Below are 16,079 nucleotides of genomic sequence, written 5' to 3'. Positions count from 1 at the left end.
TTATGCTCCGCATGGATATTTTCTATGAATGCCATGAACTCTAAATGTCCAGGGAACAAGAGGGCAGTTGGAGTTGGAAGAGGAGTGGAAGACAAGGAGGTGTAGCAGATGCAGGGATAAGAATAGTTAAGGAAGAAGTACTAGGAGTAGTAGTTACCTGCTGACCGTCGAACGAGTCATCCTTGGTTTCCGTCGTCACCAATAGCCTTTCTTTTTCCAATGTAATGGAAGAGGTTATTGAATTGTTGTTAGCATCCAGATTTATGTCCTGCAACGCATCCTGGACTTCATATGCAGGAACTATAGGTACCGCCAGAAGTTGAACCATCGGTATTTGATGACCGAACGGTCACATCAGCATTGGGGAATAGAGGATCTTTCATTTCAAGCGAAGGAAGATAGGGGGCACCTTGTTGAGAGCTCTTCTGAAATCCCCTCATCCCGTGTTTCCTCATCCTGAGGAACGTTAGTAGCGTAGAAGACAGAATAAAGGAGATCCTTGCATATTCTGCAGTTTGATGGTTCCCAGATAGCGAAGGATCCCTTGGAAACATGACAGGCCGCATGTTACCTTCAGGTCTTATGGCCACAAGGCATTTTGACCCGCCTGGTGCAAATTATAGTAGATCATACCATGTCCTCAGCAACCAGTAAAGATAGAAAAATTTCAGTGAGTACATTGTCATCACAGAAATTTTTTTCGATATCTTTAATATATAAAAAATATGAAATACTTTTTTTAAAAAAAAGTTGGCAAGTAATATAAATATATACACGACAATTGAAAATTGTCTACCTACCACTAGCTATGGCTAAGGCTACACTACAATGGAAGCTCATGTCAAATAGCTCAGGATTCTATATGAATTCCTATCGAGTGGTAAAATTGAGGGAAAAAGATTCATACCAATAAACACATTTTCCCCGAAATCGATCGATCAGACAACCAAAGGTGGTAAAATCAGACACCACTCGACTTAATACGGCAGTAGCGGTGCCCTAAGGCAGTAGCCATGTAAAGCCGACATAGGCCCATGGTCTAAACTTCCCTTACCCGGCAGGTAAGTCGACGCAACAGAGTAAGTAGGCATTGCTAAGTCGACTACCGGGAGACATTTCCATAGTGAATAGTCTGAGGGTAAGAGGAATGGTATAGTCCAGTTATTTAAGGATCAACTGGTAGGGCTGACTGCCACTTGCTAGTTGTTCACGTTAGATTTATCAAGACATGAGGCTTAACCCATTGCAAAATAATGAGAGCAAGAGGGGCGACCAACCTCGAAGGGTAGAGGAACACAAGATCTCTCCTACTGAGCGTACTGAGTAGACAGAGCGGGCAGGTTGCACGCTCACCTCGGGAGGGATTGCGAGCATGGCTGGAACTCCAAGGAGAATCTTCCTGCACCTCCTCTGATGGGATAGGAGCTGTGGATGAGTCATCAGCTTAGGGCAAAAGACCTGCTGGAAGAGCTTTGTTCCAAAAGCTAGAGAGAGGGGGGGGGGGTTCATAACCGACTCCTGCAGAGGTAGATGTTCACTCCTACAGTGCTCCAAGCTACAGCACCTCATAGAGTTTTTCCTTTATAGGGGAACAAGGAGCACCAAGGAAGGCCGAAAATGACACATGTGAAGTGAGCTAGACCCCTTATGGGTACAGGCGCTCGATTGCCTGTGTGACGAGCCAAGAGTAGGTTGTGACTCAAAAGTGGGATGAAAGCAATTGAGTGAGTTTATTACGGAACATCCAGTTTATATATACATTAAGTCCAGGCAAGAAGGTCACAAAATATACAACAGGCTATTTCATGTCCAACCGTCAACTGGTTCTCTTAACAGTTATGATAAGAAAAACAGACAGGTTGATACAGGTCGCTGTCAGTGAGAGGGGAGAGCGAAGATACAAAGGATAATATATACAAAAAAGAAAAATGTTGTTAGTATGTACTATCGCGTGACACACGGTTGGTACACCTGCCAGAGGAGGTCAAACGAGCAGAGTGAACATGGAGAATACGAGGTGCCGGAGAAAAGTCGCGACTTTTTCGACCTTGAGGGAGGTAAATTCCTTTTCTCTTCAGTTACCTACCATATCGCTTCTACAGGGAGGATAGCCAATCACGACACTTTTCACAAGAAGAAGTTTGCGCATAGAAGTGTCTGTAAGCAGGGCAAAGGCAGTGAGGATCCGTTTCATCCTTGGATATAAATGTTCCGCAAGGGTGGCCAGAAATACCCGGACAAACCCGCATTGTCGCAATCATCAGCAAGCCGAACACACATGGAATATTACAAAAACAGACAGGTTGATACAGGTCACTGTCAGTGCGAGGGGAGAGCGAAGATACAAAGGATAATATATACAAAAAAGAAAAATGTTGTTACTATGAACGACCGTGTGACACACGGATGGTACATGGCTCCCCCCCTAAAAATGACATACAGTACTGTACATGTTAAATAGAGCGTCCTGATCTAGAGAGGCGAACTGTAGGTGGGTCATCTGGCAGGAGATAAGCAGGTTTTAGACGATCAATGGAGACCCAGTCTTCTTTACCACGAATGTTTAGTAGGAATGCTTTCGGACTGCGTCGGATCACAAGGAAAGGGCCTGTGTAAGAGGGCGTTAGTGGTGGCTTGCTAGTGTCGTTGTGTAGGAAGACGTGCATTGCAGAGTGCAAGTCTGTCGGTATGTGATGCTTTGCTGGGGGCTTGTAAGTCTGTTTGGCGGCTGCCAATCGATCTGGTGCCAGACGTCTGAATTTTGCGAAGACTGGGGGCCCTGTCGTCTTGATATGGTGATAAATACCATGTTTGGCGGGAGCTGTGGCCGTTTGGCAAAGTTCTGGACGGAAAACTTCCGGGTGCGACGTGAGAAGGTGGGCGTAGGCATCAGTGGGTGCGCTGATGTGGAGAGTGAGGTTGGAGGGGGCGGGATGAAGAGCTGTTGACAAGTACGAGTCTGCCTTGACCAATTGTCGGTGGGCGACATCGACCAGAAGGTGGATATGAGAGAGGAAATCTGCACTGAGGATTGGCAATGTGACGTCAGCAACAAGAAACTTCCAATTAAATTTACCATTCCCAAACGATAATGCGAGGTTCTCGTAACTGTAGGTGGGTATCGCAGATCCGTTGGCAGCTACTAGGTGGACTTCGGCATACTTAGACAGACTACGTCGTGTCCTGAAGAGTTCCCTTGGCAAAAGAGAACGACAAGTACCTGTGTCAACCTAAAATCGCAAACCCGTTCCTGCACGATGTAAAAAGAAAAGATTAGAAACACGGGAGGCCACCGCCACGAGCGATGGCCTACTTACACGTTTTTTCGGCCACTGACAATCTTTGGCACATTTCTTCGCGGCAGCCCCAAATCTGGAGTGGTAGTAACAAACTGCGGCCGACAGGCGGCAGTAAGTGGCTGTAGAAGTCATTGGTTGGGGGCCGAGCGAGTGGTGGGTGATGGGTGGCTTTGTCACCGCTCCGGCTCGTCACGGGGTAGGAGTGTGTCTCCTACGGCATTCACGTCAGCTTCGGTTGATGTTGAATAGGTGTCCTCTTCCTCAGGAGTGGAGGCGTTGATGGAGGTTTTGAAGATCGTGAAGTGGCTGTCCATAAGGGCGTCAGCTTTGGTCATCAAGTCCTTTATGGGTAAACTATCGACATCGGGTATGGCAGTGCGTACAGGTTCGGGTAAACGGCGTACCCAAAGGGCACGAAGTAGGTTCACCTCACAAGGAGAGCCATCTGCGGCAGGTTGCAGGGGAGCGATACTGGTCATTTCCCTGAGGGCGAGCAAAGCCATTTGGTCCCTCAACGGTTGTTGAGAGAGCTAAAAAAGGTTTGCAATACGGGCGGCTGGAGACAGCGAGTAATGCTGCAGAAGGTATGTTTTGAGGGTGTCATACGCTATTGGGGTGTCTTCTTGTTCACAAAGCCAGTCTGAGATTTCCGGGAAGGTGTCCATAGGTATCGCCGCGAGAACATAATCTGCTTTGGTGGTTGAGCGAGTCACGCCCTCGATGCGGAACTGGACTTCTGCGCGCTGAAACCAAGTTTCAATGGGGCGGGCACAGTAACAGTGAGGTGGGGGAAGGCGGGAGGAGCGAGTCGACTTCCGGGGTCACCAATGTGATGAGCCAAGAGTAGGTTGTGACTCAAAAGCGGGATGAAAGCAACTGAGTGAGTTTATTACAGAACATCCAGTTTATATATACATCAAGTCCAGGCAAGAAGGTCACAAAATATACAACAGGCTATTTCATGTCCAACCAGCAACCGGTTCTGTTAACAGTTATGATAAGAAAAACAGACAGGTTGATACAGGTCGCTGTCAGTGAGAGGGGAGAGCGAAGATACAAAGGATAATATATACAAAAAAGAAAAATGTCGTTAGTATGTACTATCGTGTGACACACGGTTGGTACACCTGCCAGAGGAGGTCAAATGAGCAGAGTGAACATGGAGAATACGAGGTGCCGGAGAAAAGTCGCGACTTTTTCGACCTTGAGGGAGGTAAATTCCTTTTCTCTTCAGTTACCTACCATATCGCTTCTACAGGAAGGATAGCCAATCACGACACTTTTCACAAGGAGACGTTTGCGCACAGAAGTGTCGTCTGCAAGCAGGGCAAAGGCGGTGAGGATCCGTTTCATCCTTGGATATAAATGTTCCGCAAGGGTGGCCAGAAATACCCGGACAAACCCGCATTGTCGCAATCATCAGCAAGCCGAACACACATGGAATATTACAAAAACAGACAGGTTGATACAGGTCGCTGTCAATGCGAAGGGAGAGCGAAGATACAAAGAATAATATATACAAAAAAGAAAAATGTCGTTACTTTGTACTATTGCGTGACACACGGTTGGTACACCTGCCAGAGGAGGTTAAACGAGCAGAGTGAACATGGAGAATGCGAGGTGCTGGAGAAAAGTCGCGACTTTTTTTACCTCGAGGGAGAAAAATTCCTTTTCTCTTCAGTTACCTACAGTATCGCTCCCACAGGGAGGATAGCCAATCATGGCACTTTTCACAAGGAGACTTCTGCGCACAGAAGTGTCGTCTGCAAGCAGGGCAAAGGCAGTGAGAATCCGTTTCATCCTTGGATATAAATGTTCTGCAAAGGTGGCCAGAAATACCTGGACAAACCCGCATTGTCGCAATCATCAGCAAGCCGAACACAACTGAAAGAGAAATAAAAACAGTTTAGTTTATGGACAGGTAAGAATTTTAAGTAAGGTTAACAAGAGTGTGTAAAGCGGGGTAGCTGGTCCACCCACTGCTAACTAGCAGAGGGCCGTTGACACCTCGCGTTAAAAGTTTATGGCTAGTTCTAGCTGCACTGAAAACACATATCCATAGTAAAAGAGAGAATGATTTGTATTTATGTAGGAAGAATTATAAGTTTAGATTTACTTCCCAAATGGTTTATGCTAGTTATAAGAATTAGTATTCAATAGCCTACCATGCACTGATGTAAATGTGCATCAATTAATCGACTAACAAATATCCTAGGCTATGATCTTAATGCCAATCTAACCAATATTCGGCAAATTCGTAGTATCAGCATATCCCGTCAGGATTCCCCTCCAATTAGTCCACATGAACAAGATTTTAGCGTATTATAAAACCTTTGTATTTGAATATTTTTGCTTTTCACAATGTCCTTCATCCTAATTTTTTCAACATCAGAACATGACTACACCAGATTGTCTTTGGTCATCATTGGATTACAGGGAATGTAAATGTGGATCAAATCATCATGAGATCTCTAGAAATCTTAATGATGATTAAGAGAAAAAGAAAGTCAAATCAAGAAAGAAAATTTTAGAAAAATTAAGAAAAAAGAGCAATGATATGCAAGACAATTGGATCGACTATATTTAATGATATGCACAGCAATATTTGTGATTCAAAGTAATTGCCAAAAATGAGACAATATAAGTTGAAATTAAAATTTTATTAAATATTTCCTCTATCTCGTAAAAGATAAAAGAAAAACACAGCACATTCTGATAACAGGGACAAATTAATGAATACTTTAACAAAGTTCCGAAAACATAATTAATCCTTTAAGCACCAACCCCTCACCAATTATCTGGCAATGAAGACCTTGGTCCTTTTAGGACATTTTGCTCAACTTATATTCGCACAAAAACTATACAAGATAGGACTAAACACAAAATTTACTATTACATAGCTGATTAAATTTCCTTTCCTTGATATAATGTTACACATTTTGAAAAAAAATTAATACATAAATAATAAAAGGGAGAGTAAAATCTGGTAATTACTTGACGTAATTGACACTGGTGGGAGTAGAAATACTACTACAGTACTATAGTGTTCTACCCTTCATAATTCTCTATTCATGGCCACCTCTTGGTACCTTCTCACTCCCTTCTGGTCATCTAGAATTGACTTCCTTTACCTTCGTCTGGGTCTTTACCTTCTATAATGTCCTTCAGTAACCCAGCTCCTCTTAAAATATGTCCTATCCAGTTTTTTTTACCTCTCTTTGTTATTGCAATTATGGTTCTCTCTTCTCCAACTATTCTTAATACTTTTTCATTTGTCTTGTAGTCTATCCAACCCATTTTCAGCATCCTTCTCCATATCCAAATTTCAAATGCTTTCAGATGTTTCTTGTTTGTTGCTTTGACAGTTCATGTTTCAGATCCATACAATGCTACATATATATGAACCTATTTACAAATCTTTTCTTCAGTTCCAATTTCAGTTTTTCCTGTAGTGTACATACATACATCTCTCTCTCTCTCTCTCTCTCTCTCTCTCTCTCTCTCTCTCTCTCTCTCTCTCTCTCTCTCAGCTACCTTATCTTGGGCTATTCTGTTCTTAATTTCTTTACTGCAGTTTCCTCCTTGTGTTACAATAAGTGGACATAAATTATGTCCAATGGCACTCAAAGGGTTAAAAAACAGTTGTCATTCCAAAAACTTTTCTCACTGAAATAAGTAATGTTCAAACAGTAAATATTACATAAAAACAATCAAAATCCTTTTACATTCAAGTTCGTTGTTGTTGTGGATTAAAGCCAACAGTTCTTGTTGGCACGGGCCATTTCCTTGGTCGGCCCGTAGAACATTCAAGTTCGAACGTGGATCTCCACCTACGTTCTTATGCCTGCACACATGAGCCTGCTAATAAGATGGTATGGCTGTAATTGTATACTGTATCATTTATAGTTTTTATGTCAAATATCAAGAACCTGCAAAAAAAAAAAAAAAAAAAAATTGATTTTTGCCATAAATGTCAAATAACATTCTATACATAAGAATGTTTCCTAAAAGGGAGAGTCAGAATTGTTGAAAGTACATGGAATATTACAAATACTATTCTAAATTGATTAACATCGAACTAAACAGATAATTTTTATTTTATTTTAATCAGACACTAAGATTAGAGTAACCTTAAACAAAATAATAGCAACACAATCCTTTCTTAATTGCAAGTAGGTTAAGTTGTAAATTCATATCTAATAACAATAATACCTTTGTAAAAGTATTTCATATATATTATCAATTTTCGCAGATTGGGATGGATGATTAGCATTTTCTTTTTTATCATAAATAGCCTATCAATAACAAAACACAACCAAATATTGTATTACCAATAACTAATAATAAATAAAATTCTTACATGACTAACAACAAGGAATTTACATACAAAGTATATTGTAATGTATGAATACTAATGAGATTATATCACATGCTGCATTTCACCCTCGTTTGCATCTTCAGCTAATCTGGCTTGCACACTTTTCCGAGTCAGTCCGTAAAACTTCTGAGGCTTGAGTTTTCGTTTTGTTGCCGTAAATTTCCAACCCATGTGATTTTGGCAACGCCCACATGAAGCCACTGTCCAAGCATACCTATAATAATAAAAATAGGAGAATACAGCTCTCAAGATAGAATAATCATAATTTATCATGATACATTTAAAGCTTTCAAACTGAATACATTCTGAAGACACACTGTATTAACACACTATCCTCATGGTGAAAACATGTTTACATTAGCTCTTTATGCACTCATAATCCACATCATAGTACATACTGACATTTATTCTATACAAGTAAAAATTAGATGTAATTCAATAAGGAATTATGTGAGACAAAGTGCTCATCTCTCTCAATCATTCCTTGAGAAAATAACATTAAAATCTAATAAATAAATTTTCTATTTTACCTTTTGCTTATGAAACCATATTCTTTCTTTAATTGATGACCCTCTTCCCTGTCTCCTCCAACCATATAAAAAATATGGGTGTACAACCATTTGTACAAGAGAACATACTTTTCAACATTTTGAAAAGAATTGAATTGAAATTTACTCAAAACTTGCGATAAAAAATCATTACAAACAGACAGTACTCCAATTCTCACTAAACATTGTTTGTTAGTTTAGCTAAACATATTGTATACATAAACAAGTTACAAGCTTGCAATATAATTTTAATATTTTTAATGTCAACTGTTTATAACTTTAATTAGCACAGTATTGCTATACTTTCAACTACATATAACCCTTTTAGAACCAGAATGGGAATTGATGTTTCTTGCCAGAGACAGTTCATGTGAATGATCGTAATTTTTGGACAATTGTATTCATAGGTGGAATTTACTGGGTATCCAAAATAGCCTAAGTAATAAACCCGTTGATGAAATGTACAATGGGAAATTATTAGTTTCACATGACAGCTATTAGTTCCATTTATACAACAATAAAGTTTTATTGGAATGTCTTAAATATAATTATATTTTACAGAAGGGCACGGACAAAGTAAATAATTGGATGTTAATTCAACAATTTTTTTTCTTGTTTGGACAAGATGATGATTTTCAAGACTACAAAATATTGAAATCTTTTCAAAGTAATTTGTATTTTTCCTAGCCATTCAAACCTATGTCCTTTAATTAGGTAGATTGTTTTGGCGCAAGCTGGACTCAGTCATTGAAGTTGGATAACGATCAGTTATTTCAATGTGAAGGGTGCCGGATGAGAAACCAAGCACCCCTCTCAAATCTAAGAAGACCCACTTTTGATTCTTTGGCCCAGTACTTTGCGAGGTAGTTGAGGAAGGAAGCTGGATTAAAGGACTCAGGTTTGTAAGGCTAGGAAAAATACAAATTACTTTGAAAATTTATTTGTTCCTATGCAACATACAGCTACAGCTACAACTATACAGCTATAGTAGAGGGGATATGATAGGTGGGGGAGGGGAGGGGGGAGTTAGGATTGTAAGGATTGGAGGGAATAGTGTTAAAGTTAAGTACAGTGGAAGGTGAAAAGATTGGATCAGACCCAATAGCTCTTTGTTGTTGGTTTTGTTATGACATAATGCCTTGTGGACTTCCAGGAGGTGAGTTCTCTTGCCAGCCTCCTAGGGACTTGTGTTTTTATGATTATTCCTTTTTTCTGGCTTGTTTGTTTGTTTGTTACGTTTGTTTTATTTTAATAATCTGGATTTGGTTCATCCCGAGCAATTAATGGAGCTATCCTTTTCCACCAGGAATGCTCGTTTTGTGAGTCTGTTGTTTCCTCACTTGTTGCAAGTTCTGGGTAAACGTTTTTTAATCTTTCCCAGGCTTGTGAGTCTCTTCTGTGGTATCTGACGTTTATTGGTTTGAGATTGTATATGTTATGGAGTGTTTCATTGTTTTCATTTATTATCATTATTATTATTATTGTTATTATGGTTAGGACATGTATGTTTCTTGTTTCAATTTTGGGAATTTTTGTAGGGTCTTCATCTTTGATTGAGCCATTGTGCATGCCGGTGCTATTGGATATTCGAATAGAGGTCTTATCAGGCTTTTGTATAGTTTTATTCTTATGTTTTTATCCAGTAGTTTGAAAAGTTTTAATGCTCCTTTTCTAAGTTTTGCTAGTTGGAGTTTTTATTTGATATGGCAGGTTATGCCAGTTTTTTTTTTTTTTTTTTATAGAGACCAAGGATTTTAACTTCGTTGTTAAATGGAATATTTATGTTGTTTACTGTTATTGGTGCTGGTTTATTTTTTGATGCTGATAAAGAGTTGAAAATTGTTGCTGTTTGTTATTTTTTTCCACTTGCTTTCGTAATAATTTATTCTTTTGTTCTCTCTTTCTGTTTTTATTTTCAGAAATCTTTTGGAATTTGCAGGATGCGTTATTACTTGTGTTATGTCCTCTGCATAGGCATAATTTATGGCATATTTGGGGGTGGCCGGCATATCTGCTGTGTAGATTATAAAAAATGTTGGGGATAGTATGCACCCTGTGGTACCCCACTTTTTATATCTATTGTTTCTACCATTTTCCCATCTCTGCTACGTATTCTGACAGTTCTGTCTTTTATGTACCTTGGGAGTAGTTTTTCCATTATTATTGGTGGTTCCAATTAGAGTATTTTATATTTGAGGCCATCATGCCATACTTTGTCAAATGCCTTTGAGATAAATTTATCTCTACAGATGACATTGCATTGGTGTTTTTTATTTAGTTGGTTCATGGCTATTATTTCCTAAATTGCCATGAGGGCAGCTGTGGATTGACAAAGCACAAAAATCGGCCATGTTGTTCTCTATCGCCCATGTTGTTCCGTATGCAACATACGAACCTTCGTCTTTTATCTAGGGAGACTCACTACTTGGAGGCTTTGAAGTCTCCTGGAATCAAACTGGAAGGATCTAATTCTTCCCTGGATTGTTCAATGCTTAATCTGTGAAGAAGCAAAGTGAGGACCACTGACACCCTCCATATGTTTTCCATGGGGATGAAAAACTGATAAGACCTGGGTTGTACATGGGAAAATGTACTAGATTGACCCAGAGAAAATCTTTCCTCGAAGGGAACATCAGATAGAATCGAATACCAAGTAAATGATTAATGGGGTTGGCATTTGATTCACCATCCCCCTGCTCATTAAGGCTTTGACTGCTTTGTCCCTGAGGGAGGGGACAGAAGAACGGAGACTTACGTCTAAATTTTACCAGAGACGAGATTCATCCTAGTCCAAGCATAAAGGTGCAGTATTAAGGGACTCATGGGTATACTCTTGCAAGTAAAAGGACATAAAGGTGGTCTGCCTTTTCCAGACACAAGCCTTCAACACTTGGGCCACCAATAGATTTTTCCTGAAAGTGAGGGTGGGACCAATACCCCTGACCATGTGATCTCTGGTCCTGGCTGGCACCTCAACTTTCTCATCAAGGAAGGTGTAAGCTCTACGGATCGTCTTATAAAGCCAGAAAGAGACAGTGTTCTCTAACACCTTTTTGAACCTGCTAGTGCTAGCGAAAAGCCTCCAGCACTCAGGCCTGACGTGTCGGGTCCTCTTCAGGTAGCAATGCAGAGTCCTCACAGGATACATGAGCATCGCCTCTCAATCAACACCTGATGCCTCCCAGAGAGAGGGGATGGAGAACGAATCGAACCTGGGGTCATGCGCAGTCGGGTTCTGAGTCTTGGCCATGAAGTATGGCACAAAACTGAAGGAGACCTCCTTCCACCCCTCAGTGTGGGTGACTACATAAGAGAGACCGTGCGACTCGATTAATCTTTTCGCTGATGCTAGAGCTAATAGGAAGACAGTCTTGAGACACAGATCCCTACCTGACGATCTCCTCAAAGGCTCCAACAGGGTATGAGTAAGATCCCTAAGGACCAAAATCACATCCCACTCTGGGGGGCCTGAGTTCCTGGGATGGGTATGATTGCTCAAAGCTCCTCATCAGCATATAAAATTCCTAGGAAGAAGAGAGGTCTATCCCCTTCAATTGAATAACCATACTCAAGGCCAAGTGTAGCCTTTGACAGCCGCAACTGAAAAGTGCTTCTCTTAGTGAAGGAGGATGAGGAAATCCGCAATCTGTGCTAGAGTTTCTTGAACAGGAGAAATGCCCCTTCTACGATACCAATCGCAGTTGACCAACTTAGCCAGGTAGAGAGCTGTAGAGACCTCCAGTTATATCCATACACCTCCTGTGTAGTGCTTCGTGAAAAGCCTTTCACTTGGATGAGATGCGGGATAGTCTACACCCGTGAAAAGTTTAACAACTCCTTTGTTTAGTGGTATCTCTGCAGGTGCAGCTGACAGAAAAGATTGGGACATATTGAGTAATTAACACCCTGTTAATTACCGTTTAGATCAGGGTGAATGGTGGAAAGGCATAGACATCCAGATGATCCCCTGGGTGTTGGAAGGAGTCATTGAACACAGCCCATGGGCCTGGAATGAGAGAAAAAAAACATGGGGGGCTTCCTGTTCGCCGTGTGGTAAATAAGTTGATTCACATGGATCCGCACATGGCAAGAAGCTTATCTGGTACCAGAGAATGTAGGGACCCTCAACCTTATTGGCTGACCAGTGATAGCAGATGGAGTCACACGTGAGGCACAAGCTTCTCCAATGAGGATAGGTGACCAAGAAGACATTGTCAGTGCTGATCTGGAACTACTGTCTTGGACACTACCAGCATATCCAGGTACTTCAACCTCTGGTTGGGTAAGAGGTTTGACTTTTTCCAGTTTACCACAATCCCCAGAACGTGGCAAAATGAGAGAATCTGATTTCGATCCTGAAACAACTGCCTCTCCGAGGAGGCCGATCGAACCAATTGTCGAGATACATCAGCAGACGTATCTCTTGCAAGTGGGCCCAGGTAGCTACACAGGTGAACACCTGAGTAAATACCTAGGGAGCCGTACACAGTCTGAAGCACAGTCTTGAACTGATTTACAGTACCATAGAGAGAGAAATGGAGGTACTTTTGAGAGGACTGATGAACAGTCCTTCAGATCTACAGAAACCATGAAGTCTCCCTCTCTAATAGAAGACAGCACAGACAGCTCTGTTTCTATCCTGAACTTTGATGCATAAACATTTTCAGAGAGGAGTGGATGACTAGTCTCCACCCTTCTTCGCCATCTCCACTGAGAAGAGTCAACTGTAGAAACCCATAGATCTGTCTTGAATGACTTAGAGCATGTTCTTCTCTAACATCTCTTCCATCTCTCCCTGCAAAGAAAGGGCTTTCGTAGATGTTATATGGTCTAATAGGAACTTGATCAGAAGGGTAGCATCTAACCACCTTAAAGGACACTTACTCCACAAGACTTGGCCACGTGTCTCAGACACGTTTCCCATTGGCAAGACAAGCCATCTCCTATTCTTGGCAGCGGCAGAGAGGGAATGCCTGTCTCAGTGTTTCCCTCTCCCATCTCTCTTCCGATCTCTACCCTTCCTGAAAGGAGCAGGCTAGGGCAGTAGAATAGGCAGTGCTAGCACAGGCTCTTTACAAGGAGAGGTTTGGGAGCCTATTTAACCCACGGGTTTGCTATCTGATGGATCAGGAATTTGAAGGTGTTCACTCCCCCAGGCAGCTCTAGGCTCTTGTACTTCTCCAAAACCCTGGGGTTGACAATCTCGTCTACCTTGCGAAGTATGTCATTGCTTCTGACCACTGGTCGAGTCAAGATACAACGTGAAGAGAGGACAAAGCCAAACCCTACATGGCTGCCTACTCAGAGGTCGAGAAGAACGTGTCTTCTGCCTTGAGTCTTTCCAATGAGAGACCCCCTCAGAGCACAAACTGACAAACTGACGGGTATACCTGCAGAGATGTCGACAAGGCGTTCTTTGGCATATAGAACTTCTGCTATCTAGAGAGTGGGACGGACAAGATCTTGTTTGACCTGCTGGAACGGAGTTAATCCTCAGACTCATAGATTTGATCATTCACCCGATCCAAAGCCAAGTTAACAAGATCCAACTAAAAGGCCACTCCAATGAGGGCTTCAATCCTTGAGGAAATGACAATCAATTACCGAAGTCTTCCCCGAGGGTGGAACCACAGTTTTCTCCCCCAGGCAATTGCACTCACGAATAAGCAGCTCTCTGATTGAAGGTAGTCAGCCTCCGTGGGCTTTGGACAACATCCTGTCCTTGAGCACCCCCATCTGCCAGCATGGGCAAGGTTGAGGCAGCTTGCTCTGAAGAATCCACTGCCCATCTGTTCTGTCGAGAGGACTGAACCAAGAACATAATCGGGGGTTGACGACAGCCTGGGCAGGCTGATATAAATGGGAGAAACCTTCTGGTATGGGACCCGACATCACTCGACGAGGTACACTGTTCCTCTCGTGCTGCAGGTCGAGACTGGGGCAACCACAGCCCCGTGCTTTTGCAAGGCCCTCTAAACCACATTCTTGACCTACCAAAGTGCGCATACACTCTAGTGTGGTTTCAAAGGGTACCATCCTCTCTACCAAACTGAGTGGCCACTCATCGATACAGGAAGGAGCAGGTATCCAGTGTCTTAGAAAGAAGGGAGATGGAGGTCTCCGCAGTACCTTCAGCAATCTGTCTCGGCTGGCTACAGCTGGGACCCAGGCCATTGCATGGCGCCAGGGCCTTCGGAACCACAACACAAGTAGCGTCTAACCCTCACAAAAGAGGATGGTGTCATGGAGAGCCCTATCCCTGTGACTTAACCTTTTTATCTTCTTCATTGGAGGAGGCGGAGGAGGAGGAGGAGGAGGATTTATGTTTCTTCCTCCTTCTAGCTCTCACTCCTGAGAGGCCATCCAAAAAACGTTCCCCTAAAGGGAGAAACCACGAGGGTTCCTCCAACAGGACCCACAACAGTGAGGCCACTGTCACGGGGGATGGGGAAGGCACACCTCTTGAGGAATGGCCACCCCGCACTGAGCGAGGTTGGAAGCTCAACCACTGACACTGGAGGAGGAGGAATGGGGCCTGGTACTCCTGGTACAAGGGTCGGGGTGATGGACAATAGGAAGGGGTAGAAATCACTGGCACCCTGTCAGGGAATGGGGTCACACCTGGGACAGTTGTAATACTTCTCCTTCCTTTACATTTACTTTTAGATTAACTTGCTCCTTTGGTTTCAAGGGGGAGGGACCTCCAGGCTCCCTGACATACCACGGTGGAATGATCAGGGGGTACAGAGAGAGAGGTAACCTTGACTACCAACTCCCTGAAAAAAGTCATGGAGGGCTTACCTGAAAAATCTAAGGAAGGTTAAGACATCTTTACGACAAACTTGTTGTCCACAGCCTGCATGGTCACGGTGGAAGGGGCTTCATCCTCCAGTGGGGAGCAGTGCACCAACAAAGCCTGTAAAAGCAGCTGATGCTGATCTGCGATCTCCTGATTCTTGCAGCGTACTCCATGGGGACCAATCCAGGGATGTAAGCACTAGGGCAGCAGCAGCAGTTAAACCCTCTGAGGAGACAGCAGCGGTACCAGACATTGCTGGTGTCTTCTTCGGTGTTGCAAAGTCCAACTCCAATGCATACCTTGCTTGCTTCTTTCCTTTCACGGCCTATGCCTACCATTGCACCAGAGGCCATGATTGAGCCTTGGAGCAGACATGCCCCACTACAAAAAGCACAGAGAGAGTGAGGAGCTACAGCAGGCTTCACCATGAAGCAGTTTCAGTATCCACCCTTCCTTACTCAAACACATTCTTTATTTACATTCCATTTCCAACAACCACACTACAAAAACAGAGAGAATTAACAGTTTTGGTTGGAGTTGTCTTGAACATCTGTTTACAACAGCGGCCAAACCAAAAGTGAGTTCTCAGACTAGAGAGAGAAGGGTTTCTCGCCCTGCACCTTTGCCAGTCAAATAACAGCGGCAATTTGATCCCAGCCCTGGACTATGAGTTTAAGCTTAGGCACCACAGTGGGTGGTTGGGCTTGCCAGACTGATGTCCTGGTGAGCATCTATTTTGATGAAACTGGAACTGGATCCAGATACTTTAACTTTTATTAACGAAGTTGTATCTACTTTATTTTCAGCTCTACTATGCCAAGAAGAAAGGGCATAAATCAAATAGTCTGAGTTGTTACTTGTGGAAGCGGGGAAAGTTTCCCCAGTGTGGTTTGGCACAGGGCAGTATACAGGCTGGGCTGTTAAGTGCTGTCAGTAATCATAGTAGCTTATTGAATCCCTATATCCCTCAATGCTCCCATATCCAAACCTTAGCCTTTTCCAAGTTTCTCAATGTTTATTTCAGTAAATGTCATAGTCAACTGTTGGGTATTAAA

General features: G+C 42.6%; 1 protein-coding gene across 2 annotated transcripts in view; it reads right to left on the bottom strand.

The window, feature by feature from the left end:
* Nucleotides 1–5,944: 5,944 nt before the first annotated feature.
* The window catches only part of LOC137637386 (protein cereblon-like), an 839,981-nt gene continuing 829,846 nt past the window's right edge, over nt 5,945–16,079 (bottom strand). For both annotated transcript variants that reach the window (XM_068369600.1, XM_068369601.1), the window contains one exon: nt 5,945–7,891. In XM_068369600.1, the coding sequence (XP_068225701.1) occupies nt 7,720–7,891 (172 nt within the window). In that variant the 3' untranslated portion in view covers nt 5,945–7,719. The remainder of the gene's footprint in view (nt 7,892–16,079) is intronic.

Source organism: Palaemon carinicauda, unplaced genomic scaffold (assembly GCF_036898095.1).
Source record: "Palaemon carinicauda isolate YSFRI2023 unplaced genomic scaffold, ASM3689809v2 scaffold7, whole genome shotgun sequence".
In the NCBI taxonomy this organism is placed as follows: Eukaryota; Metazoa; Arthropoda; class Malacostraca; order Decapoda; family Palaemonidae; genus Palaemon; species Palaemon carinicauda.
Note: the sequence above shows the minus strand (reverse complement) of the source record. Positions and strands in the feature narration are given on the sequence as shown.